Below are 26,241 nucleotides of genomic sequence, written 5' to 3'. Positions count from 1 at the left end.
AACGTAAATAATTTGACAAAAAACGTAGTAGGCGATATGGGAACAAAAATTAGGTTTTATATTTTAATTTATTATCTATACAGTGAGCGGCAAAAGTATGGAATAAATTCATTAAAAATTAAACAAAATTTTTTTCAAAAAAATCTTTGGACAGGTCAATTTTAGTTTATAAAAATACATATTTTAATACAAAATAAAATTCCAAGCAGTCATTTGTTTTCGAGATATGACGTCATCGATGGTTTTTTTAAATAGAAACCCCCTATTTTTTTTCCTGATTCTGATAGCCCCTTTAATTGTCTAAATGACAGTATAAAAATTTTGGTACCTTACATAAGGAAATTTTTGTGAAAAAAAATAATAAAATTGGAAAAAATAAATTTTATAACTATCAAAAACTAGTCAAAAAGTGTGTTAGTAAGTACTTAAAATTATGGAATTAAATATTCGAATGCCATCCCTCAGCTTGTTAGCAATAAGTAAGTTTATGAAGAAATTCCCCCTGTTTTAGATTTATCTAGTTTTATCCTCGCACCCAATCAAAATTAAAATTTCTATACATTGTGTTTCTTTTAAATGAGTCATTTTCGAAAACGTTTTGTAAAACAAGTAACACATACGAATGAAACTGACAATAACATTTGACTGTTTGATTTACCTACTTGATTTTTTGACTTGTTTTTGTTCGTTATAAAATTTATTTTTTCCATCTTTATTATTTTTTTTCTCAAAAATTTCCTTATGTAAGATAACAAAATTTTTATATAGTCATTTAGACAATTAAAAGGGCTAACAGAATCAAGAAAAAAAATAGGGGGTTTCTATTTAAAAAAACTATCGATGACGTCATAACTCGAAAACAAATGACTGCTTGGAATTTTCTTTAGTTCTAGAACATGTATTTTTATAAACTAAAATTGACCTGTCCAAAGATTTCTTTGAAAAAAATTTTGTTTAATTTTTAAGGATTTTATTCCATACTTTTGCCGCTCACTGTATATAATATTATTTATTATTAATCATAGCCTCGAGGAGATCTCGCTATTTATTTTTTAAATGAAAGTGACAAAAGTCAAAAGTGGAAATGGTCAGATCTCAGGTGCTACTTGAGCCGACATGGACGCTATTCTGGCGGGCGCTCGACGTACTATTATTCGGGCGCGCTAGAAATATTTTTTCACAACTTTTTCGACAGTTTAGGATATTGAATTGTAATCTATCCGATAGTTTAAAAAATCTTCCAACTTCGTTCCAAAAATGGTTTGAATATTTTCATCAGAACAAAAGTTAACAGGGGATATAAGTTTTACCATGCAATTCCCTATGGCAACAGTTAAAAAAAATGCACTGTATTTTGATAATCGAATAAATCGAAATAATCGCTTTGAATAATCTAAATATCCATTGGACTTTCCAATTATGGATGATGCGCATGCGCAGTTGTGTATTTATTTCGAATTTCGTTCCGATTGCTTTGTTTTTGGGACACTTTTGTCATAATTTCCAAAGCTTTGGATAAATCGAATTACATTTTCGTCGTTTCTTCACATTTTGACGTTACGCCGGGCCGAAGCCGACGCACGTCAATAGTTCTATGCAATGACGTTATATCTAACTAGACGCGTCGTAGAGTGAGAGGCATTGACTTCTACATACAAGTGAGACAGCGAATAAAAGTCAGCTGACTGTTGGCAAAACATTCTGCACTTCTGCAGTAACTGCGTGTTCCTTATTCTTATCGAGGTGTAATAAGCATTTAATCGCTTTAACAGTAAAACACCCATCTTTTAGAAATAATACAGATGCAATAGTAAACTTTTGCCGCACAATTGATAAATTATTCGGGAGTCGGGGCGAATTCACTAACGCTAGTTAAAGTTAAATGTAGATTTAAATGCTTCGTTCCTTTAGTTACCTATTGTTATAACAATGTTTTCGTATATTTTAACCCACAGTTAACTTTAACTGGCGTTGGTGAATCCGGCCCTACCTACATAATAGGTACGCGAAATTCACTCAGTACGAATCCTTTCAAAAAATCTCTGTCAGAGGTGAATATTTCTTCTACAAATTACTAAGGCATTCTTTGCCGAAGCTGAAAACTGCATCGTAAATTTGAAAAATCTGTCGGGTGGAAAAATGGTTTTTAGTAAGAGAAAAACTGGCTTTATTGGACTAATAATAATTAACGTACTTTCAGTAGAAATCATTATTGAAAGGTAGGTATAATCGAAATAAAAATTTTTTTTGTTGTATTTATTAACGTACAAATTAAGTCAAGGTATTGAAACCTTTTTTGCGCAATTAGGTCAAAAGGATTTCAGAATACACTGACTATACTGACGATGTTATTACCTACATTTGTGGCTACATAGCAAGAAAATTAAAAAATTAAAACGCTACAAGCATTCGGGGCACTTTTCCAGATTCTGCATTATTATCAGAGATTTTTGTATTGTAAAACAAAAATGTTATGTACCTCTTAAGTTGATTAATTATATTTACTAATCTGAAAAATAAAATTAATTGTGCAGAATGTTCTCAACTAGTAAGCCAAAATTCAATTTCCAGACTAATAAGTCGAAAAGATCGGGGAGGTTCAATTAAACTGTTTGTCTCTGTTGTAGAAATTTGCAAGATCGCAGAAATGATTTTTAAAAGTAGGTAATAAAAATTTCGCTGGAAAGTGGAAACGTTCTTATAAGACAAGTTATTTAACAAAAAAATATAAAAATTACTTTCCTGAATTAAATGTTCATATTTTTAACCAAGATTAGGTCAATAATAATTTATTACAATTATTGCTATGAGAAATCTTTGGTGTTTAGAAAAAATTTCGATTTTACCACTTGTAATTTCAGCAACGGGAATAGTACCGCAATCTCTTTTTAAAAATTTAAAAATTCTGGATTTAGATAACAAATTGGTATTTGAAATTCAAAAAGGTATATTATTATACTCATGTCACATCGTGAGGAAGTTCCTTAACATTGACACAGAACATAATACACAACAAAGTCAAAATGCGGAGGCAAGACGCCGGTAATTATGTTGATAAGCACTGCACTATTACTTGATAGTAATATCCGTAATAGTGTATGTACTCCGGCAAAATTGCCGTGCCGCCGGGTGGAGGTGGGATAATTAAGTTCTTAGATGTTTGTTATTTTACTCTAAAAAATAAACGTTTCTGCCACTAAGAAGTATTAATAATTTATTAATCCTTTCATAATGTACTAATAAACTTGATTCAATTTCAATAGTAGTTGTTTTATTACAAATTAGTAACAATTCTTAATAATTTCCCCATAAGAGCCAATGTACAAGTTCAGAAAGTTGCCAACAGTCACGTGGTACCAGTCAGCCTCTCTTTGTTAAACCTGTTATTCATTCATATTCTCCTTCTCACTCTTATGGTTGAAATCACTTCATCGCATTGCCCGACCCAGCTACGGCGCATCTAGAGTAAATTGTAAGATCATTGGTTCTATGTTACAATGAGGGACATGGAATCCTGGGCAGTCTGCTATTGTCATTTCAAAAAGTATCAAAGTAAATGCACCTTTACTGTCATTATGATTGATATTGTCAAAAAAACTGTCAAATTAACTTATGCTTGGTTATGAGTAGCTTAGGTATGGTTTAGAAATTTTGACAACTGAATGACACATCTGCCCAGTTTTCCGTGTCTCCAATAGTACTCTAATCGTACGGTTTAGAATGAGATGCTAGAGCGACAATCTTAATAGCGAACGTAGCAGAAGCAACGAACTGACAACCAAAGATGACAATGCATGATATTTGACATGTCAAACTTGGAATTGGTCGCTTAGGATAGAATGCTGGAAATGTTGCTTGCATGTCTCTAAAAGACAATCTGGAGTAATACCATTTTACGAAGTTAACTTTTTCTTCTTTGTTAAAAGAGTTCATTCTTTGAGGAATCAGCAAACTCGTTACGTTTGTCAAAAAATGAACTTTATTGTTGTCGGGAGTCATGGCTATTACTATTTTATCGATTAGTAATTTCTTTTTTCGATCTCATGATATAATATTTTCATGAAAACAATATAAATACATTACTGAAACAAAATAAATACAGATTATATCAAGAGGTAGTTGAAAAGTTGAAAAAAAAATTGTTGCACATTCTAGGACTGATTATATCTAAGTGTTTTGTTATTGGATTACCATGATCTCATACCTTAATGGAATCTTAGAAATTCTCAGTACCCAAGTACCTACCAATACCAAATAGAAATGAAAAACACAAGTTGCTAATAATTCCACTAAATGATAAAGGTACTAAAACTATCCTCTGGCCCTTAAAAGTGTTAAGAAAGGAAAGATAAGACCAAGAACGCTAATTCTTCGGAATGTTGGTGCTCATGAATTTGTCGATTATATTTCCAAAAAATTTCAAGAGAGAGATTAACTCCTGTAAACAGGATACTGATAACGTCGAAAAATCAAATATAAAATTCGACTCGAATACTACTTAATTCAGTACTAACCCAGCCATGAGTTTGTTACCCTATCTTGCTTATTTAGTAATTTCCTTCGCCTACACCGAGGCTGGAATTCTCTATCCTCGCGTTTCCGAAACTCGCGAACAAATCTCCTTGGACGGAATATGGAATTTTGGTCTTACCGACCCCACAAACGCAACAAAGGGACACGATGAAGCTTGGTACTTGCGAGATCTGAGAGCTGTGGACAGTCTAGATGTCGACTTAATGCCAGTACCATCAAGCTACAACGACATCGGTACCGACGGCTTAGGACTGAGAGACCACGTGGGGCCGGTGTGGTACCAACGTAGTTTCATCGTGCCCAAATCGTGGAACGGACGAAGAGTCTGGATCAGGTTCTCGTCAGCAAATTACGCTGCAGATGTTGTAAGTATCTTCCACAAATAATCACCAACAAAAATTCCTGCACTGCTTTGTACCAGTGGATCAATGGAAAAGCCGCAGTTTCGCATTCAATCGGTCATCTACCGTTCCAAGCTGAAGTATCTTCTCTAGTTAATTACGGAACTAGAAGTACCATCACGGTTTCGGTCGACAACACTCTGACCAATACGACAATACCAGAAGGGTCCACCAAAAAATTGAGCAGGTTTGTATCGATGCAAATTCAAGACTAGACCACAGGCTTTGTGTTGCAGTGGTCGACTCAAACAGCAGCACCAATTCGACCACTTCAATTACGCCGGAATTGACCGCCCGGTAGTACTATACACAACTCCGTCCACCTATATCGACGACATAACAGTCGTAACAGATGTCGATGGTACCAACGGTTTTGTCAACTACACGGTTACCGTAGAGGGTTCAGATGAAGTAACCGCAAGGATCGGTCTCGTCGACAAGGATGGAAAAGAAGTGGCCACCGATACTGTTCTGGAAGGGAGTCTTTTTATCCCAGATGCAAACTTATGGTGGCCGTACCTGATGGACCCCAATCCTGGCTACTTGTACTCTTTGGAAGTACAACTCTTGGACACTTCTGGTACTCTCTTGGACAAGTACGAGCAACCTGTTGGTATTCGTACCATTTTCTGGGACTCCGACAGTGTCAAAATAAACAACAGATCTATCTATTTGAGAGGATTTGGAAGCCACGAAGACTCCGACATTAGAGGAAATGGCTTGGACCTACCCTTGATTATAAGGGATCACAATTTGATTAAATGGTTAGGGGCAAATGCTTACCGAACCTCTTACTATCCCTATGCTGAAGAAATTATGGATCTAGCCGACCAATTAGGAATTATGATCATAAATGAATGTCCAGCTGTTAGCGTAAAGTAAAAGTTATTATCTAAATGTTTCAAATTATTAATTGACGTCCGCATTTTAGAAATCTAGGAGGAGAGTTGCTCGAAAATCATAAACAATCCTTGACTGAAATGTACAACAGGGACAAGAACAGACCCAGCGTTATCATGTGGTCTGCAGGAAACGAACCTGCTAGTAGCGATAAACAAGCAACCGACGATCACTTTAGGTGATTTTATTTTAATTACAATTGCATTTTTTCAACTACAAAACAATTGTAGAGAGGTATTTGAGCACATTCACTCTTTGGATAATACTCGTCCTGTCACCGTCATCAACTTCAACGGTCGCCATGACAATCAAGGGGGCGAATACATTGACATCATCGGTATAACTTACTTCTCAGGGTGGTTCCAAGACAATGCAGAGCTCGATGTGGTCGTTAACAATGTCCTCAAGCACGGACAACAATTACGATCTGAATACAACAAACCAATAATGATAAACGAGTACGGTTCAGACGCTCTAGAAGGTCTACACATGGTACAAAAATCTCTTGTGCTCGATAGTACTTCTGATCGACCAAATTTCAGCTTCCGTCTTTTACTTGGACCGAAGAGTACCAAACCGAGCTTCTCAGTCTTCATTTCCAAGCTTTCGATCAGTTGCGCAGTGAGGGTTACTTCATCGGAGAGATGATTTGGTGCTTTGCCGATTTCAAAACCGACCAAGGTAGGGTATCACTCGTGAATTCGCAATCTACTCTTTTCGACATTTCCTTTTTTTGTAGGTGTTCAGAGAGTGGGCGGCAACAGAAAGGGAATTTTTACCAGAAACAGAGAACCGAAAGCGAGCGCCCATCTACTGCGAAAGCGCTATTGGGCTTTGGCGGAGTTTTTGGACGGCGTTGAACCGCCAGATGATGTGAACGAGTACATAATTGGCGATTAATTTGTATGCATTTTTTGTAACTGTCGCTGCAGTCTCCTTTCGATTGTCACGCAATTTAATGTGCGGTTCTGAACCCAACAAACTCCACAAACTGCACTTCAAAGTCATACTTAAATTAAAATATTAAATATAATTAAATTGGAAATTGGTAGTTTCTTTTCACGTTCCTTGATTACTCCAATGGCGGGGACAATTTTAATTACGAAAAATGTCTGATCCCCACCAGCACATTTTAGTTATTTATTCATCGGAAGTGCATCTTTCTCATAACTTTCATCACGTCTGACAAAGCTAATTACAAAGATCGTCCTATCAACAAAAATCTTTCATCTGAAGTGGGTCCGCGCCAACATTCACTTCTTCGGCGGCGGTACCGACAGAATCACCGCCGGGTGAGCGTCAGTGCAGTACCATCTGGTGCCCCCCAAAAGCAGACGTCTCCTTTGCGGTGCCATCTCCGAGAGCGGTAGCATCCTGTGTCCTTGGGCCCTTCAAACTGACCCAAGACACATCGCCTATCAAATCGGATACGATGCTGGAGTCCTCGGACCACGACGATGCTTTTATGACCGAAAGCAGTTATGATTTGCTAAAAACGGGAAACTTCGAGAGGGTTCCGTACGTGGTGAGGTTCAATTCGGAGTAGTATCGTAAAAAATGAACTATAAATTCTTCTTGTCCGTTTTATTCATGAATTGAATGAAAACTAATAAAGTTTACGTCAGATTATGATCTTTTTTTAGTTATCAGGGTGACGATCAATTTTTTCCTAGAAAAGGTGTTTAATAGTATATTAAAGAACGAGTTTTATAAGTGTTGATTTGGCGCACGAGTCCCAAGTGTAGAAAACGAGCCGTGGGGAGTTTTCTAAGGGACGAGTGCGCCAATGCCCTTATAAAACGAGTTTTTTATGTTATTTTTTCGAATTTTTTCTTTAATGTTTAAATAAAAAAATTAAATTTTCAAATTCTAGGGAATTTTGTATTAATTGGGAATTCAAGGTAACGGATGCAACTACATCTGCAACAGATGTTAAAAAGTAGAGTTTGAACATTAATATTGGAAGTTTTTTGGTGTAAATGACAATAATACATTGAAATATTGATAAAAATGTTCTTAGAGATCTATTAAACCACGAGTGCTTTAATAGATAGCCATAAACGAGTCCAAATTGAATAAATACAATAATAGACCTATTACAGACGCAAATTCTAAAAATATAATACTTCCACGACACATATTATACATTTCTGAAATAAAATAAATACAGATTACATAAAGAGGTACTTGACATATCAATTATACTTGAAAAAAGTTTGATTTAGGAGTCCTTCAAAAGTAGATTATTATTGAATGATTCAACTTAAAACGGTTTAATTCAAGTCTTGTTATTGCATCACCATGATCTTCTATCTTACTAGAATCTTAGAAACGCGCAGTACCCAAGTATCTACCAGTACCAAATAAGATTGAGAGTCGGCTCTGGGTGGATTCCGAGTCGGCTCCGCGTGCTTTCGGGTGGGCTCCGATCAGCTCCGGGTCGGCTCCAGGTCAACTCCGGGTCGGCTCCGGATGGTTTCCGGGTTGGTTCCGGGTGGTCTCCGTTGAGTTCCGAGTCGGCTCCGGGTGCTTTCCGGGTCGGCTCCGGGTGGTTTCCGATTTGGCTCTGGGTGGTTTTCTTGTGGGCTAAGGGTGGGTTCCGGATCGGCTCCGGGTCGGTTCCGGGCAATTTCCAGGTGGGCTGCGGGTCGGCTCCGGGTGGTTTCCGGTTCGGCACATTTCTACAATTTTTCCTAAGTGTGAAAACTTCTTACGAAAGATAAGTTAGAATCATGTATGTATACTCAAAATTCAATAACATTTTTTAAAATTATTTGACTGCTATTGTCAAGTAGATAATTAATTGACAAATGGATAAAACCAAATTTACATTAGGAAAATTTTTATTTCCCGTTTTTTTTTTGCAACCAACTGTACATTTTTGAAAGTAGGATCGTAAAAAATATACTATAAATTATTCTTGTCTGTTTTATTCATGGATTGAGACTAATAAACTTTACGTCAAATTACGATTTTTTTTTGCATTTGCATTCCTATATTTAACGCAGTTATCAGAGTGATAATCAATTTTTCCCAGAAGAGGTGTTCAATGTTCAAATGCAATACTTCCATGACAACAATATATACATTTCTGAAACAAAATAAATACAGATAAGAGGTACTTGATCCTTGATTTGGGAGTCCATTAAAACTAGATTACTGAGTGATTCAGCTTAAAACGGTTTAATTGAAGTATTGTTTTTGCATTACCATGCTCTTATACCTTACTAGAATCTTAGAAATGCGCAGTACCCAAGAAGTACCTACTAGTACCAAAAAGAAATAAGAAACACAAGTCGTTAATAATTTACCAAAAATATGTCGAAGCGTTCCACTAAATGATAAACGTACAAAAACTACACTCTGGCTCTTAGGAGTATTGGGAGAGGAAAGATAAGAAAAAGAACCCCAGCTCTTTGAAATGATGGTGCTCAAGATCTTGTCGATTACATTTGCAAAAAATTTCAAAATGTATCAACTCTTGAAAACAGGAAACAAACAATTCGATTGTGTTTATTTTTATGCCGACAAACCAGATATAAACTTCGACTCGAGTACTATTCAACTTAGTACTATTTCAGCCATGAGTTTGCTACTCAATCTTGCTTATTTAGTAATTTCCTTCGCCTGCACCGAGGCTGGAATTCTCTATCCTCGCGTTTCCGAAACTCGCGAACAAATCTCCTTGGACGGATTATGGAATTTTGCCCTTACCGACCCCACAAACACAACAAAAGGTCACGATGATGCTTGGTACTTGCGAGATCTGAGAGCCGTGGATAGCCTAGATGTCGACTTAATGCCAGTACCATCAAGCTACAACGACATCGGTACCGACGGCTTCGGTCTGAGAGACCACGTGGGGCCGGTGTGGTACCAACGCAGTTTCATCGTGCCCAAATCGTGGAACGGACGAAGAGTCTGGATCAGGTTCTCGTCAGCATGTTACGCTGCAGATGTGGTAAGTATCTTTCACAAATAATCACCAACAAAACCTGTACTGATCCGTACCAGTGGATCAATGGAGAAGCCGCAGTTTCGCATTCAATCGGTCACCTACCTTTCCAAGCTGAAGTATCTTCTCTTGTCAATTACGGAACTCGAAGTACCATCACGGTTTCAGTCGACAACACTCTGACGAACACGACAATACCAGAAGGGTCCATCCAAGAACTGAACAGGTTCGTATGGATGCAAATTCAAGACTAGATCACAGACTTTGTGTTGCAGTGGTCGACTCAAGCAGCAGCTCACATTCGACTTCTTCAATTACGCCGGAATTGACCGCCCGGTAGTACTATACACAACTCCGTCCACCTACATCGACGACATAACAGTCGTAACAGATGTCGATGGTACCAACGGTTTTGTCAATTACACCGTTACCGTAGAGGGTTCAGATGAAGTAACCGCAAGGATCGGTCTCGTCGACAAGGATGGGAACGAAGTAGCCACCGATACTGTTCTGGAAGGGAGTCTTTTTGTCCCAGATGCAAACTTATGGTGGCCGTACTTGATGGACCCCAATCCTGGCTACTTGTACTCTTTGGAAGTACAACTCTTGGACACTTCTGGTACTCTCTTGGACAAGTACGAGCAACCTGTTGGTATTCGTACCATTTTCTGGGACTCCGACAGTGTCAAAATAAACAACAGATCTATCTATTTGAGAGGATTTGGACGCCACGAAGACTCCGACATTAGAGGCAAAGGCTTGGACCTACCTTTGATTATAAGGGATCACAATTTGATTAAATGGATAGGAGCAAATGCTTACCGAACCTCTCACTACCCTTATGCTGAAGAAATTATGGATTTAGCAGACCAATTAGGGATTATGATCATAAATGAATGTCCAGCTGTTGGTTTGATGTAACATTTATTACCTAAATGTTTTTAATTAGTTAATTAGGTACGTCCGCATTTTAGTCATCTAGGCCTAGGGGGCGAGTTACTCGACAATCATAAACAATCCTTGACTGAAATGTACAACAGGGACAAGAACAGACCCAGTGTGATCATGTGGTCTGCAGGAAACGAACCTGCTAGTAGCGACAAACAAGCAACCGACGATCACTTTAGGTGATTTTATTTTAATTACAATTGCATTTTTTCAACTACAAAATAATTGTAGAGAGGTATTTGAGCACATTCACTCTTTGGATAATACTCGTCCTGTCACCGTCATCAACTTCAACGGTCTCCATGACAATCAAGGGGGCGAATACATTGACATCATCGGTTTCAATTTCTACACAGGGTGGTACCAAGACACTGGAGAGCTCGATGTCGTCGTTAACAATCTCCTCGCAGAAGGACAACGATTACGAACTCAATTCAACAAACCAGTTATGATAACCGAGTACGGTTCAGACACTCAAGAAGGTCTACACATTGTACAAAACTCTCTTCTGCTCGACAGTACTTTTGATTGATCAAATTTCAGCTTCCGTCTTTCGTTTGGGCTGAAGAGTACCAAACCGAAATTATCAGTCATTTTTTCCAAGCTTTCGATCAGATGCGCAATGAGGGTTATTTCATTGGAGAGATGATTTGGTGCTTCGCCGATTTCAAAACCGATCAATGTGGGTATCACGCGTGAAATCTCTATCTACTTTTCACGACATTCACTTGTTTTGCAGCTGTCAACAGAGTGGGCGGCAACAAAAAGGGGATTTTTACCAGAAACAGAGAACCGAAAGCGAGCGCACATCTACTGCGAAAGCGCTATTGGGCTTTGGCGGAGCTTTTGGACGACGTCGAACCGCCAGCCGATGTGAACGAGTACATAATTGGCAATTAACAAGATGGATTTTTTTCTAACCGCCGCTGCACTTTCCATTGGATTGTTACGTAATTTAATTTGCGATTATGGACCCAACAAACTCCACAAACTGCACTTCAAAGTCATGTTTAAATGAAAATATAATCATACTGGAGATTGGTAGTTTAGTTTCACGTTCCTTAATTACTCCCATTCGGGGGGCCATTTTAATTATGATTATTTCCATCACTATAGCAACACAGACAATGGTCCAATGAGAATTTGACTTTTAAACCAATCATTTTTGTTTATCTCGGATAAAAATTCGCTTCCTCTTGTCAGTGATTAAAATTTTTCTTTCCTTTTGTCACATTTGACAGTTCATTTTATAATTTAATAAAAATGACTTCTTCGTCGATAAATAATAGGATATTGTCGTTGTTTGTTGTTTTTTTTTATTCTGGAAATAATCTCAACAAATATAACTCGACCTTGTTTTTGTGTTTGATAAATTTACTCATTGATTTGGACATTTTTCTTCAAAGATTAAATCTAATCAAAAGAAAAATGTCCAATTCAAATTCGTAAATTTATCACCAAAAAGTTTTTGTGAAATAAAAAAAATTATCCGATTAAAAACGAGGTCTTGTTATACAGGGTGTTTTCGAAGTTGAGGCGTTCCTTGTAACACGAGGTACTACACAATTAGGAACACGGAATTTCGGGCATCATTTTTCTGTCATTTCAAAAAATTGCGATATAAATCACTCTTTATTGTCAACGTGACATTCAAAAGTCAAATTTTGAAATTTATTTTCTGTTCACGTCAATCACATGTCAATCAAAATCGTCGCAAACGGTAAAATTGAGGTTAATAATGTAAAGCCTATTTTACATTTTTTGACAGTATATTGACAGTGATGCCCGAAATTCCGTGTCTCTAACTGTACATTATTCTTAAGAATTTTAGCCTAAATCTTCTTAGTAAAATATTTGTATTAACGGAGATAATTGATCGTATATTTTTATTGTTTTCTAAAATTTTGAGTCTGGTCCTGTCTATTTCTCCGCTGTACTAGATTAATAACTGACGTGGCCCAGGATGGTGTCTTTCTGGAAATCGCTCTGCGTACTCTCTGGACGCTGCAGCTGGATTCTGATAACGTGATAACATTACCCATGCATTAGCAACAATCTGTGAGCTCATTATTTTCCTAATGATGAAGCCATTCCGACTAATTAGATGACAACTCTGACAGTATTTTTGATTAACGTCCATGTTCATTTGATTTTTTTTTGAAGTGAAAACTTCTTTAGGCGCGCCACATACATTTTATTGCCGGGCTGTGAATTAGTTTCGCGACACGGTAAAATCGTTCGCAGCACAAGCTAAAATCGGAAAATCGTTCGCAGCTCAGCGAAAATCGTTCGCAGCACGACACGGCAAGCTAAAATCAAGGGAGTTGAGTTTTGTAGCGGAGCGAGCGAAAAACAATCAACTGTGCGTCACTTGTCAATTTTAAATTTTCATTGTACGTTGTGTTGTGACCTGACTGACCTCAATGCAGAGCTGCAGGAGTAACTGAATATATATACAGGATATTTCACGATATTTCACGTAATTTAAAATGCAACCCACACTATATTTCCGAAAAAGCTGGCTACTGTCATTAAAATGTCCGGCTTTTTTTGAAAATGTATTGTGGGTTGAATTTATTATTCCGTCAGGCTTATTATCACTCGTGAAATACCCTGTATAGTTTAATATAATATAAACGATAAAGACACGACAAATATTGGAAGTTTACAGATGAATGTAGGATTTAATACGTAATTCTCAATTAGGTATTTGGCTTCAAGAATTTATCTAGGTATTGGAAAAATTTGTATAGCCAAATATGAAGAGGAAAATGGACTAATTATCACAATACAGGATATTGGTATCGTTATGAAAACTTATGTTGTGTTCAATATCATCGTCAAGAAAATAAAACTTAAACATCCAAACCTAACCTCACAAATTTTGCCAGAGTGTACCTCTCAAAGCGGACGCAGTTTCTATCGAAAAATACAGATTTTTGATGTTTATTATTTAAAAACAGCATTGGATTTAAATAATATTAATTATTTATGCCTTGCTCCTTATTCCTCCAAGTATTATCATCCATAATGATATATTTTTTATGGAATAGAAGTTTTCACTTCTGTCGTGCGGTCTTAAGCACACACTCTTTTTTTTTTGTCAATTCTAATTTCTAACAAATCAGCGCAAATTTGAACAGGACCGGTTTCAAAAATTTAAAAAAAAAACCTATTAGGTATATCTTCATTGCCGTACACATTTTACTAAGGTGATCTTGGCTAAAACTCTTTAGAACAACGCATACTATGACATGTTAAAAGGAACGCCTCAACGAAAACTTCCTGTATTATTATCGAAAAATTTCCGATCGCCACCAGCACATTTTAATTACGCATCGGAAGTTCATCTTTGATGTGCACATTCAAAACTCGGTGTTGCTCCTCTCTCATTATTTTCATCACCAGTCCGACAAAGTTAATTACAAAAATCGTCTATCAACAGAAATCTTTCATTGCCGGAAGTGTCCGACTAGATTTTGATTTTCTAATTTCCTCTCCAACAATGCGATATTAAAATTAGTCGAACCGTTGCCATGTCCTCGCACACACCGATTTGTTCTTCACTGGCCCTAACCAACGTTTTGTCGCTCGCCGCCGCTCTCAACTACGTTTCCAACTACACCGAGGTAGCTTCGTCTTTTTGAGCGACGAAATCCGACGTTTCTGTTCCAGAACCCCGACTTACAAATCCAGTTACCCAATGGCTTGATCCAGGGAAGCGTCAAACGAACCGTCGACGTCGGCATGCCCTATTACTCCTTCGAGGGTGTCCCTTACGCGAAACCACCTGTTGGAGGCCTCCGCTTCCAAGTATTTCCCAGTCCGGAAAAAACCATTTGTAACAGTTATATTTCAGCCGCCTCAACCCCCGGATAACTGGGACGGCGTCCTCAACGCCGACGGCGACGTCCCCTCTTGCATCCAGATTCCTGCGACCGATCTGGTCGAATCCGAAGATTGCCTCTACGTCAACGTGTACGTGCCGAAGGTGAGCGTTCGTGCCAACTTCCGGATCGTGTCTCACGTTTGTCACGGCAGCCGGCGCCGGAAACTGCCCTGCCTAAAGCCGTCATGGTGTGGATTTACGGCGGCGGTTTCCTCTTCGGTGTGGCCAACTCCACCTATTACGGACCCGACTATTTACTAGAGCAGGACGTGATCGTCGTCCATTTCAGCTACCGAGTCAACGTGTTTGGTAAACCCCGAATCTCGAATAAATAATTTGCGTCACGGCTCGCTGCCATTTTAGGCTTCCTGAGCACTGGAGACTCGTCCTTGCCGGGCAACTACGGCTTGAAGGACCAACTCGCGGCCCTGAAGTGGGTCCGCGCCAATATCCACCTCTTCGGCGGCGACCCCGACAGAATCACGATCTTTGGGGAGAGCGCCGGGGGAGCGTCAGTGCAGTACCACCTGGTGTCCCCCAAAAGCAGAGGGCTCTTTCACAGCGCCATCTCCGAGAGCGGGAGCACCCTATGTGCTTGGGCCCTTCAAAGTGACCCCGGACACTTCGCATATCAAATCGGATACGCCGCCGGATTCCTTGGGGGCAGCACCCGAGCCCTCGTACGCTACTTGAAGAAGTTGAGCAGTCGCCAGTTGAGGAGGGCTGCAGTGGGCGCCGCCATCGTCAACTCCATCAAACTGGAGCAGTCTCTGGCGTTCTCTCCTGCACTGGAGCCGGAACACGATGACGCTTTTATCACCGAAAGCAGCTACGATTTGCTCAAAACGGGGGACTTCGAGAGGGTTCCCTACGTGGTGGGGTTCAATTCAGAGGAGTCTGGGGGTGCACGAGCTGCGATTGAAATAGGAGAGCCGCTGCTTAACATGCTGCCCAACGATTTGCTCGTTCCTCCGGGTATGAACAACAAGGCGAAAATAATAGGTGATGAGATCAGGAAGTTTTATTTTGACAGCAATACAAAGCCCAGAATCCAACAATATGTAGATGTAAGTTTTGTTAGAAAGTCAAACATTTTTAACAGTGTTGTTAGTTCCTCAGTGACAGCTCGTTTTATCGACCGATTGTGAAAAGCGCCCGGTTTTATTCGCTCTACGCCCCTGTTTATATGTACAGATTTGCCTACGAGGGTTATTTCCTCGGGAAAAAAGCTTTCTCGATGGGACAAGAAAGCAAAGTGAACGGCGTGATGCATGCGGAGGAGATTTGGTACCTCTTTAGACGAGGTGATTTAAAACATGCCAACGACACTGACAAGATGATGAGAAAGCGCATGGTTAAACTGTGGACAAATTTCGCTAAATTTAGGTATAATTTGAGATAATTTCTCTCTAGTATTACATTTTGAAATGCAGCAACCCCACGCCGGAGCCGGACGCTCTACTTGAAAATGTGACGTGGCCAAGATATCAAAAGGGCGACTATCCCTACTTAAACATTGATCACGAAATGACAGTTGGTAAGAATTTTAGGGAACAAACTATGGAGTTCTGGAGAGAACTGTTCTCCAAGTATGGACGTCCACCTTTTGACACGTACTAACGGTATTTAAACGCTAAAACTGTATAAAACCAAAAACAAAAAAAAAAGCTATTCAATCTAAAAACGTTTGTATTTTATTCCCAGTTTTTTTTGGGGAAGTCATACTAGAAACATTCGCCAAAAATAAATATTTTTTTAATTCGAGAAATGTGTCGTTACTTAATGGTACTATTCGCCACATATAAGTCAGGTAGTAATACTGTTTTGGTGAATTAGACTTACATTATGAAAGTACTAAAAACAAGAGTCTAAAGCAAAAATGATCTGATGCTGCTAAAGCATGATTGTCAAGTCTAAGATTTTTAGGTAAACGTGAATAAGAGCTCAATCACGTTCCTTAACATAAAAGTACTATCAAAACAGTTGAAATGAGTTGCAGATCTTATTTTCTAAGTAATTGTATCATGAATCAGCATCTGGTGGTTCCACAATTTTTAGACAAACATCTGCAAATTCAACAAACAGAGGTTCTTGCATCGCCATCTGCATCATCTTCTCTGGCTCATTTGAATTGTTTACTCTAATTAACAGGTCTCTTAAGTGCGGATTACTGAGTAATATTTGAAGATTTTCGTCCTCCTCTGAAAAGAAAGCGTGACTTTATCCACCGCCTAGATGGCGCCGTGGTCGTAACCACAACGTCAAATCCCAAAATCAATCACTTACTCAACAAGAACAATTTCTCCAGAGGCACCGTATCTGCGGATGTGTATTTGGGAATAGTTCGGTTTTCTGAGGGCTGTGGAGGTGTTTTGTCATCGTTCTTCACCCACACGTCACACTCATTCTCTCTGTGTTTTTTACAACATTGCACGGAACAACTGGAAAAAGTAAGGCTATGTTTACTCTACTCGGCTAATATCGCAACAACTTGTACTCACTAGAAAATCAGACATATAGGGCATTTGTATTTACCTTCACCTTTACAAACCGCGCACAATCTTTCCATTTTTAACGTAACGGTACCAATTTGTGAATCTTTTCGATAATGGAGTCGTGTCGGTAATGCAGAGCGCGTGCGGCGTGTCGTCGAGATGGCGTCGGCGTCGCGATTTTTGATTTTAGTTTGAAATGAAACGGGGCGTCGGGGCGCGCGCGTTGTCGCCATAGCGACGCGTCGTTTGGTAGGGATGTTAAGCGCCGCGACGCTGTTTTCCCCGAAGTCCAAACAGTTTCCGTGATATCGTCGAGATAAGCGGGTGCGCACGTCGGAGGTGGCGACATCTCGGCGACGCGATAGAAATTGGTAGGACAAGTCGGTGAAGTGACACTTTTCTAATTTATTTTTATAAATTATTGGCTTTATTTCGCCGATTTTTAACCCACTCTGGATAATATTTGTGGAAATTGAAGCGGGACGTTTCAGTTTGACACCGGTAAGTTTGTGAGAAAGTTTGGCGTGTTTTCGAAATTGTAAGGTTAGGTTTAAATTGTGTTGATTGACGATTAATACAGCTCGTAAAACGTAATCGTTCGAGGAACATTATTAATAATTGTGGGGTGGTATTTATTCCAACCCCTCGCTCATATAATGAGCACATGCACCGTCAGGTGTTGGTACCATTTACTGTCTCTCCGTTGATTATTCGGTCGTGTCGTTTTGTTATTTACGTTCTTTTTGCAGATAAAAGTGTCCGGAATTTCTCATTAACGAAGGGGTATTGCACAGTAAAGTTTATGTTTGAACACAAAGTTGTTGCAACAAGTTTGATTATTGTTTGGAATTAAGAAGCTTAAAAGTTTGATAAGATCGGCCGAGCTGATTAGGGGGGTCATGTGAGCAGGACAAATTTGAGCGGAACTAGAACGACGGGGTTTAAATATTGATTGGTAATCGAATCTGAGAGGTCCGACCGCATACAATTTTGATGCGGGATTTAATTAAACTATGGCGCATCGGGGGAACGTCCGGTCTGAGTGGAAAAAGTCGGGAGTCGTAGGAATTTAATATCGATATGAATGTAAATTAGCGCGGCGTGAAAAGAAGCCCCGCGGAAACACGTCACGCCCTTGTAAAATCCACTCACAACTTCTCCAAGTTGTTTAAAAGCTCGACAGGCCAATCTGTCAGAAAGTTGATTAGCGGTGTCCAAGTGAGGCGCTGGCGAAATCTCGTTAAAACATCCCGTTTTTGATATTTCCACCACGTGATCCGATTAATTACCCGACGAGAGCAACCCGTCCCTAGTTTTCCGTTCTGTCGGTTATCTCGTCGCCCCGAGTCGTTTCTTTGGAATATGGAAAGTGAATTCTCCGATAATCCCCATCCCTTTCCGGCCTGCAAGAGAATGTTTTCAATATGCCCCGAGTCGCGTTACGCTCGCGCTGCCGTACTAACCCCGTTAGCGGGGAGTGAATTACGCCCGCAGAGCCGTCGGGACGCTAAAAGCAGTCGTACGTTTTTAGGGGTTGAAAGTTTACGGCCTTTATTTCGGCCGGGTCAGCATTGTGAAAGTGCAAGGATCGATGTATTTTTCCTCCACGCTCGAAGGTACACAAAACATTGCGGGACGAAGGAGTGCGCCGGGGGACGGCATAAAGAACCGAAATTAATCCGGAGCGGTCCGCGGGAGACGGATTCGCCGCCGTCTGTTTTATTTTGCCCGATATGGAAATGCGGGGGACGCCGTTTTCACGACGGATCGAACCGGGAGAGTCGCCGATGCGTGCCATCACCGGCAGCTTTGTATTTTTCACTTGATCGGAACCGATCGCTTTTTAATAATTGACAACTTGGTTCGCTCGGATCATGGAATAATTACGTTTTTTTGTGTCCGAGCGTAATTGCGTTTTTGTGACGTCAAACAATACGTCCCGTTGTTTCGGGTGAAAAATTCGAAATTGCGCCGTCACCTTCTCGAATTCCGAACGCGTTCGATTCATGCAAACAATTTCCGGTTCCTTTCAGACGTTTTTCGCATTAACCGGTTCTCGCTAATATTTATCAGAAATCGCCTCCAAAAATAAATCAGTGCGCGCTGATTTAACGTCCAATTAATTGTTTGGCCGTTCCGTTTCAAATTTAACGCAAATGTACTTTCAATATTTCATTTTGATTTCCGGTCGCACCGAAAAGTCGAAATTAAAATTTTTTCGTCGCCCCTTTACTATTCAATAACCATTAACTGGGATTTTGCCATTTCGAATGATGGCGAGTCGAATTTTATTAAAACTATGAAACGTGATTTATTATTTTTAGTTCGCCAAACCTACCAATACAACACAACACGTTCGACAAAAGATATTTTGATTATATAAATTAATAGAGTGGTGCAACTCAAAATTCGGTAAATGTGGAAAAAATAATATGTAACCATCTAAAGTACGTTCGTTGTAAAAATGGGCATCTTAACCACCAAGTGCTGAAAATGTTCTTTACCCCGCCCCATTTTTACACCGAACAGATTGTAAATTTTTACTCGGCACAACATTATTGGAGCATTTTTTTTAGGAGTCGAACTCCTTCCTGTTTCGTGTATTTGCACAGTAGTCAATTTTGCGAATTTCTCTTATGTACCTACGTCATTACACTTCCAACTTATTTCTTATATCCAAACAAGCTTCGACTGAACGTATAATATTTATTTTAGAGACGTTATTTATTTCAGTTGTTGAAACGTTTATTTCCTTCAACTTTTAGCCAGTTGAGAGAAACCAAATCATGTGCTATGACTCGGTAAGAAGATGCAACATCTGCACGTCAGCGTTGGAATGCATATTTTTTTGTTCTTCGTCGGACGGAATAGTGTCGTAGATTTGTTTAACCCGAGAAAATGTATTTTTACAAATTGTCAACGTAAAATAGCGGTAGTTTCAGCCGTGAACGGATTTTATTTAGTGGGGATTTGTTGGAGAACAATTTGGAAACAGTTTAATTCAGGATTCGTGATTGAAAGGACGTCGAAGAGATTTTCGTTGGTGCTCGAGGGGTTGGCTCTAGGTGGCAGTAGTCGTGTCAGGCAAAAATGAGAAAACACGCCCGATCCAGGTCCCGCCAGCAACAAGAAACACTTGTCTGCATCTCCTTTAGCGTCGTCAGTAATTGATTTATCCAAAAACCGCCATCGAAATGGAGATTAACAGCGCCGCCCCTTCGGCCGACGGCGAGGGAGAGGAAAACAACCCACAACCACGTACACGTGCATGCATCGACGCCCTTCCTTTTAACACACCACCGGCAGCAGTAAATATGAGTAGTTTAGATGCAACGGAGGAGGCGGCGTGAGGCACACTCTGGTCCCCGTTTCGACATTAATGGCGCATAAATATCCAGCGAGGCTCTTTGTTTTCCGCCGGGGGAGCTCCTCTGTCAGGAACCACCCCGGGAACCCGCATAATTAGGAGCGCTGAGCGTCTGCGGCTGCACCAGACACGCCATCGTGGACCCGGTGACTTATGGCCGTACATTTCCGCAACTCCTGGGGGAAACGAACGAACGTGGCGGAGGCGATCGAAGTGGATTGTCGAGCAGCTCCGATAAAAAATTAAAAGAAAAGAACAAGACCAAGAGGAACTCCACGTAAACACGCTCCGAATCGATCCGATATGAAGATTATTCGAACGAGCCTAATTGGAGGTCCATTGTTGGAGATGGGCGCGCCGCACTGTTTGTCTTGGGCGTCGAGGGGAGCGCCTCCGCAAGTTATGTGTAAAAATGGAGGGCGATTATGTGCCGGGATGAAAGGGAGGTGTTTGCCGAAGGACGAACAAACAGAGCTCTTAATCCGACAGTTTGCCCGGTCGCTAAGCGGCAATTAGTATTGCCCCCGATGTATTGCTCGCTCGTCTCACTTTGGAACGGATCCCTTTCCGCTTAATCCGAATCGGATGCGACGGCAGAACATACTGTGTGATGTGGATTCATATTTGACCGTCTGGAATGTACGGGAGGTTTTTTTTTGTTTTGTTTCTCTGGAGTTAAACTGGGTCATTTGCATGCAGAGATTAGTGTGCAGCGACCGTTTTTCACTTGGCGCCATAAATATGCAGGGTCGACGCGTCTCTAACGTTGAATAATAATTAGACCGGTGGCGGCGTTCGCCATGTTTCATTTATACGCCGTCGCCGCCGACGTGTACAACTTCCGATGCCAATCAACTAAATTACTAAACAACCTACCGAAACTTGGGCGATGAATTTAATATGACCGGGTTCGAAACTCCGCGGCTTGCGCCATCACTCGTTCCGGTCTTTTTTTATTTTTCATTTTGTCTTCATCTCCCCCCGAGAAAGTTGTTATCGCCGTACAAATTGCCACCGGTGGTGGAAGAGATGATGGGGGCTTTCACACCGACGACGAGATAGCAACGACGAAGGGAAAATAACTGCGAAAGTATAGCGAGACTCTTATCTGTGGACTACAATGATTCCAGTCGAGCTTATCCCATGTCAGGAACCTATCTGAATGTGTGTCGTGTGTATGTGTTGCTAGCAGCTCGACGACGCCGCCACCAGATAACCACAACAAAACGAATATTACAACTTTTAATGGGCCGCCGTCTTCAGAAGCGGGATTTGTCGAGTGTTCCAAGCGCCAGGACAACCCACCCTCCCACTTTTCCATAGCCGATCGGAAAATTTCAGCTCCAAACAAATCGATTAAAGAAAAACAATGTTATCCGTCCCTATATTTGAAACACGCTAATTTTTATTGTTGTTTGTTCGGTGCTGTAGCATAATTCTGTACCCGATTGAAATTTTATCAGAAGGAAGGAGGAGAAGAGCGAGCGTCGGCGAATCTCTGATAAAATTGAATTGGGGCACAACATTCTGCTACGCCGACTGTAATTGTGTTCTAACAGATCTGATTTTACACGCAGGTAATAATTAGGAATTACCTACACAGTCAATTTAGTTTAAAATCTAACCGATGGCCGAGTCGAAGACTGTCGATGGGGTCGTCGACGAGCTGCTTCTGGGTGACGGCTTCTCGATAGTGGACAGCACCAAAGGCGACGGGGGCAACGAGCAGCGGAACCACACCGACTCCAACAAGAAGAAGACCACCAAAAGCGACAAGGAGAAGGAGAGGGAGAAGGAGAAAGAAAAGGAGAAGGAAAAGGAGAAGAAGGTGGAAGTGAAGAAGAGCAGCGACAAACCGTCGCCGAAAGAAGAGAAAGTGGTCGAGTCCGTCAAAGACGAGGTCGCGACCAGCAAAGATGACGGCAAGGTGAACGGACATGACGCCAAAAGCGACGCCCTCTTGATCACCACCGAGGAAGATCTTGACCTGACCGAGAAAGACAAGAAGAGCGAAGCAGACGCCAAGGAAGAGAGCGACGCCAAATCGAAGAAAGAGTCAGATGGGAAAGAAAAAGAGAAGGCTGGCGACAAGAGAAAGCAGGGAGACGTGTGGGTGTCCAACATCACTCGCCACGTCAAGGCGACCGATCTCAAGAAGCACTTCTCCCGCCACGGCAAAGTTCTGACGGCCAAGATCGTCACGAACGGCAAATCCTTCTTCGGCTACATTTTGATGGAAAACTCCGACGTGGCGAACAAATGCGTGAGGAGTCTGCACGGATCTTCACTGGACGGTCGCAAAATCACCGTCAGCCGCCAAAGACCCGACCAGCGCCGAACGATAAGCGAACGCAAGCCCACCGTGAAGTCTGTGAAAACCGATCGCAAGGTGGAAAAGAAGACCGACGAGAAGAAAGTGGAGAAGAGCAGCAGCGAGTCCAAGAAAGACGAAGCCCTGGCCGCCGCCAAGCGGGTGGAAGACCGACTACGCCGCGAAGCCGACTACCACAAGCGCGAAGTGGCCAGACTGAAGCGGTACCTAACAGACGAGCAGCGGCGATTGCGCATCGAACAACAGAAAAACCGCACTCTAACCCTCGACCTCCAAGAGTCCGAGTCCAAGCTGAGGGAAGAACGCAGAAAAATCGACCGCGAGCGCGACGTCTTCGAGAAGAGCCAAAGAACCGACCGGGTCAAGCTGGAGAACGACCGCACGATGATCAAGAAAGAACTGGAAGAGGTGAAGAAGCTGCGCGAGTACCTGAAGAGGAAGCTCGAGGAAGAACAGACGCGCACAGTGGAGAGAAGGCCGAGGGCCAGCTCGCCGTACGCATACTCGTCCAAGCGGTTCCGCGAGTCCTCCGGCGGGGACAAGAGCTCCAAGTACGTGGAGGAGCGCACCAGAACGCCTCCGTCGCCTCCGAAGCTGTCGTCCAGGTCCAAGAGGTCCCCCGTCAACTCGTTCGTGGAGAAAGAGCGGCGCGGTCCGTCGCACCACTACAGCATGTCCGACAGGGAGGAAGTGGGTCGACACAGCAGCTCGTTGGTGTTGCCGACGAAGCCGTCGGCGCCGGCGGCTCCCAGGAACATCTGGCCTTCCTTCCACCAGGAGGTGTGGAGGATGCCCCCCGGGACGGCGACCAGCACACCCTTCTCGTCGGGACAGTCCTACCAGAGACAGTCCGAGTACAACTCGACCAGTTCCTCCAGCAAAGGACCCAGTTACTCCTCGCAGCAGCGGGAGTTTAGCAAACGCGATCATTACACAAGCAGTTCGGTTAGGAAGTATTGAATATCATGTTTTTAGAGTAGAGGGCGTTAGCGTTCTGATTTTTGTTGTGAGTATAATCGTCAAGCAATTTTACACTAATCACAAAAATATAATTTAGGTTATTTTGTAGCATTGGCGTTTTCTCTCCTTTTCGAAATAAATAAACGTACAACCAAGTTGAGATTTTCTTGAGATTTCGTCGATAATTAAGACGTTTTCTACCGAGTTCCGCACCAGGCCGAAAAATTTTTAATAAAGTATATCGCCGTAGCCTTATTTGAACTCGTTTCGTGTAATTTGCCAAGTGCGAAATTTAATTTTGCGAAGCGGAACTTTCATCTCGTCTCCAGATAAAATGAGCAATATATTCCGACATTACTTCTTTTATTAGATTAAAATGTACCAGAATAAACTAATGCTTCGTTGCTGCGAAATTAGGGGGCTAATGTTGACATTATCGCGCACGGCTTTCGCCATTGGACGTTCAAATTTGCATTTTTAACAAAGCCGATCTGTTTGTCCTGTCAGTTTAATTGGCTAATAGTTGCTAATCGTGTGATTGTGATTTTAAGTGGGGTTAAATTGGCGTGCGAATCGAACGGCGGCTCGTCCCGGACGCCAATCACAGCCGGATTTATTTACCAACCCCCGCAATAAACGTAAAATGTTTGTTTTTCCTTTGAATTTTGTTATTTATACTCGCATAAACCGACGGTGTTTTTTTACGAGAAATGAATCGAGAAAAAAGTTTGCACGCGGTGCTTCTATCACTGCAAGGGGCTCGTCTCGCGACGTTAATTTCCTATTAATTTCACGATTTCTGGGCGCAGTTGTCGTCACGGGTTTAATCGGGCGCACCGTGTGGATGTCGAGGGACGTAAAGTAAAAAACGGCGTAAACTTGTGACATACTGTATACAAATGAATAATTTTGACGGTCGGAATTCGGAGCTTTCGTCGGTGGAAATTTGAGCGTCCAATTTGTCGCGTCACACAGACCATCAAGCCCCAAGGTAATGACGTCCCACATTTTAAATCGCCCGTAAGAAATTACTCCGTATACACACATAAAAGAATGTCCCATGTTCGTTCTCGTGTATGGAAAATCTCTCATATAAAAGGCTCATTTGACTCGCTGAAAAATGAAATCTAATAAAAGCGCAAGGAAGTTTCTTCCCGTAAACCTTGGAGAGAATTCCCGTCAATTTCCTTCCCGGAAAATACATAAACTTCGTTTATGGATAAGTTGAACGGGCCTTGAGAAGCTTTTACAATAATTGTATGTAGAACAGGATAAGGGTGGCTCACTTCCAATTTGAAATTAATCGACTCGAAACCAATTAATTAAATTCCCGGAGTCGGCTTGATTAAGCAGTTTGTAACGGCCGCCGTTAAATCGCCGCTCAAACATCCGCCCCCGACCGGCCATTTTGCCCCCAGGTGCGGCCGAATTCCTGCGAACAAATCGGATTTTGACGCTTTCCGGTGAGACCGTTTGTTCAACAATCGGGGTTGCGCAACGGCGTGCGGACGCGAGTTAACGGAGCGCCAACGCCGTTGCGAAAATAGCCCCATCGCTATGTTTTTCGGCGGAGGTATGCAGTTTGGACGGCGGCAAGCTTTATTTCGGGCGAATTCCAGGTGGATTAATAATGGTCCCGCCAGCGACACGTCCATTGTTACGAGCGCGCCAGGATGCCAAAGTTGAGATCAATTCGTGCGAAAGGGGGCATACGCGGAGTACGCACGGTGTCGCAGTCAATTCGTTGAATTAGTAACGAGCGTTCGGAAAGTGCCTGCGGTAAGCTAAAAATGTGACCTAAACGTCAACTGCATCGTTAACTGGCGTGCCTTCAAAATGGAGCTGCCACTCCAAACGGGATTACTTTCTGAACGCACGTTACTTGTAACTGCAGGTATCTGGAGTTGTATTTCTTGTGTTATTTTCAAATACCGTAGAATACTGAGACATTAAACATATCTACAGCACCATCCTTTTATATTTAATAGTAATAATAATAATAATTGCGTCGCAAGTATGTATTGATTGTTTTGTGACTTGTATAATAATAATAAATCTCGAGTCTTCGTTTTGGAAGTTTTAAATTGAACACTGTGTATATTTTTTTTTGACAGGAAACGTGAGATGAAGTTTACTTTATAAGATCGTGAGCAGTACATTAAGTATCCATTTGATGTTTAGAGAGCAGCGTATAATGACTGCAACTTTTAATGGTGCAGTTTAAAGGTGTCTTAAAAATAACATTTCTTGTTCAAAGTTTGTTCGTGTAATTTTTAGAGATCCCTCAATACGAGAAGAAAAGTTGGGGCAAAATTGAGCTTTAATATTTATGTTGTCGACTTATTCGTGCAGAGTGAGCAGTTTTGTTAAATTTAGCTCGTAAATAATCTTTTTCGTGTGTTGCGTAAAGGCCAATTAGATAACGCGTGGGCTTGAAGGAATGATGATTATAATTGTTTTG

General features: G+C 41.2%; 6 protein-coding genes across 6 annotated transcripts in view; 5 read left to right on the top strand and 1 right to left on the bottom strand.

Annotated features, from left to right (window-relative positions):
- The first annotated feature begins 4,496 nt into the window (after positions 1-4,496).
- LOC138138118 (beta-glucuronidase-like) lies at positions 4,497-6,879 on the top strand. Its single transcript, XM_069057864.1, has 7 exons — positions 4,497-4,898; positions 4,955-5,121; positions 5,171-5,812; positions 5,866-6,012; positions 6,065-6,326; positions 6,377-6,515; positions 6,574-6,879. The coding sequence occupies exons 1-7, from the start codon at positions 4,521-4,523 to the stop codon at positions 6,732-6,734; spliced, it is 1,896 nt and encodes a 631-aa protein (XP_068913965.1). The 5' UTR covers positions 4,497-4,520; the 3' UTR covers positions 6,735-6,879.
- A 2,523-nt stretch (positions 6,880-9,402) lies between these two features.
- Positions 9,403-11,775, top strand: LOC138138117 (beta-glucuronidase-like). The gene is made up of 7 exons (XM_069057863.1): positions 9,403-9,795; positions 9,849-10,015; positions 10,065-10,706; positions 10,764-10,916; positions 10,969-11,230; positions 11,281-11,419; positions 11,477-11,775. The coding sequence occupies exons 1-7, from the start codon at positions 9,418-9,420 to the stop codon at positions 11,635-11,637; spliced, it is 1,902 nt and encodes a 633-aa protein (XP_068913964.1). The 5' UTR covers positions 9,403-9,417; the 3' UTR covers positions 11,638-11,775.
- A 2,333-nt stretch (positions 11,776-14,108) lies between these two features.
- Positions 14,109-16,028, top strand: LOC138138092 (juvenile hormone esterase-like). Its single transcript, XM_069057840.1, has 6 exons — positions 14,109-14,366; positions 14,413-14,550; positions 14,597-14,728; positions 14,779-14,935; positions 14,990-15,693; positions 15,738-16,028. The coding sequence occupies exons 1-6, from the start codon at positions 14,274-14,276 to the stop codon at positions 16,026-16,028; spliced, it is 1,515 nt and encodes a 504-aa protein (XP_068913941.1). The 5' UTR covers positions 14,109-14,273.
- LOC138138095 (zinc finger HIT domain-containing protein 3) lies at positions 15,630-17,260 on the bottom strand. Its single transcript, XM_069057843.1, has 3 exons — positions 17,128-17,260; positions 16,913-17,067; positions 15,630-16,827 (listed from the first exon to the last, which is right to left on the bottom strand). Exons 1-3 carry the CDS (start codon positions 17,193-17,195, stop codon positions 16,649-16,651), a joined length of 402 nt encoding a protein of 133 aa, XP_068913944.1. The 5' UTR covers positions 17,196-17,260; the 3' UTR covers positions 15,630-16,648.
- On the top strand, positions 16,939-23,935 carry LOC138138091 (SAFB-like transcription modulator). Its single transcript, XM_069057839.1, has 2 exons — positions 16,939-17,076; positions 22,066-23,935. Exon 2 carries the CDS (start codon positions 22,116-22,118, stop codon positions 23,778-23,780), a length of 1,665 nt encoding a protein of 554 aa, XP_068913940.1. The 5' UTR covers positions 16,939-17,076; positions 22,066-22,115; the 3' UTR covers positions 23,781-23,935.
- The window catches only part of LOC138138085 (uncharacterized), a 132,822-nt gene continuing 123,921 nt past the window's right edge, over positions 17,341-26,241 (top strand). The window contains exon 1 of the mRNA XM_069057833.1: positions 17,341-17,622. The gene's annotated coding sequence lies outside the window, so the exon portion shown is untranslated. The remainder of the gene's footprint in view (positions 17,623-26,241) is intronic.

Source organism: Tenebrio molitor, chromosome 9 (assembly GCF_963966145.1).
Source record: "Tenebrio molitor chromosome 9, icTenMoli1.1, whole genome shotgun sequence".
NCBI lineage: Eukaryota > Metazoa > Arthropoda > Insecta > Coleoptera > Tenebrionidae > Tenebrio > Tenebrio molitor.
This window is presented reverse-complemented; position numbering and strand designations above follow the sequence as displayed.

What these genes read in the sequence shown, in the direction of transcription:
- LOC138138118 (XM_069057864.1), top strand. Translation starts at nt 4,521, where the DNA reads ATGAGTTTGTTACCCTATCTTGCTTATTTAGTAATTTCCTTCGCCTAC. An exon ending in CAAATTACGCTGCAGATGTT is followed by an intron (nt 4,899 to 4,954) that starts GTAAGTATCTTC and finishes GCTTTGTACCAG; the next exon opens with TGGATCAATGGAAAAGCCGC. An exon ending in CGATTTCAAAACCGACCAAG is followed by an intron (nt 6,516 to 6,573) that starts GTAGGGTATCAC and finishes CTTTTTTTGTAG; the next exon opens with GTGTTCAGAGAGTGGGCGGC.
- LOC138138095 (XM_069057843.1), bottom strand. Translation starts at nt 17,195, where the DNA reads ATGGAAAGATTGTGCGCGGTTTGTAAAGGTGAAGGTAAATACAAATGC. An exon ending in CCTATATGTCTGATTTTCTA is followed by an intron (nt 17,068 to 17,127) that starts GTGAGTACAAGT and finishes TACTTTTTCCAG; the next exon opens with TTGTTCCGTGCAATGTTGTA. An exon ending in GGAGAAATTGTTCTTGTTGA is followed by an intron (nt 16,828 to 16,912) that starts GTAAGTGATTGA and finishes CTTTCTTTTCAG; the next exon opens with AGGAGGACGAAAATCTTCAA.
- LOC138138117 (XM_069057863.1), top strand. Translation starts at nt 9,418, where the DNA reads ATGAGTTTGCTACTCAATCTTGCTTATTTAGTAATTTCCTTCGCCTGC. An exon ending in CATGTTACGCTGCAGATGTG is followed by an intron (nt 9,796 to 9,848) that starts GTAAGTATCTTT and finishes GATCCGTACCAG; the next exon opens with TGGATCAATGGAGAAGCCGC. An exon ending in GCAACCGACGATCACTTTAG is followed by an intron (nt 10,917 to 10,968) that starts GTGATTTTATTT and finishes AAATAATTGTAG; the next exon opens with AGAGGTATTTGAGCACATTC.
- LOC138138091 (XM_069057839.1), top strand. Translation starts at nt 22,116, where the DNA reads ATGGCCGAGTCGAAGACTGTCGATGGGGTCGTCGACGAGCTGCTTCTG.
- LOC138138092 (XM_069057840.1), top strand. Translation starts at nt 14,274, where the DNA reads ATGTCCTCGCACACACCGATTTGTTCTTCACTGGCCCTAACCAACGTT. An exon ending in TCAACGTGTACGTGCCGAAG is followed by an intron (nt 14,729 to 14,778) that starts GTGAGCGTTCGT and finishes TTGTCACGGCAG; the next exon opens with CCGGCGCCGGAAACTGCCCT. An exon ending in CTACCGAGTCAACGTGTTTG is followed by an intron (nt 14,936 to 14,989) that starts GTAAACCCCGAA and finishes CTGCCATTTTAG; the next exon opens with GCTTCCTGAGCACTGGAGAC.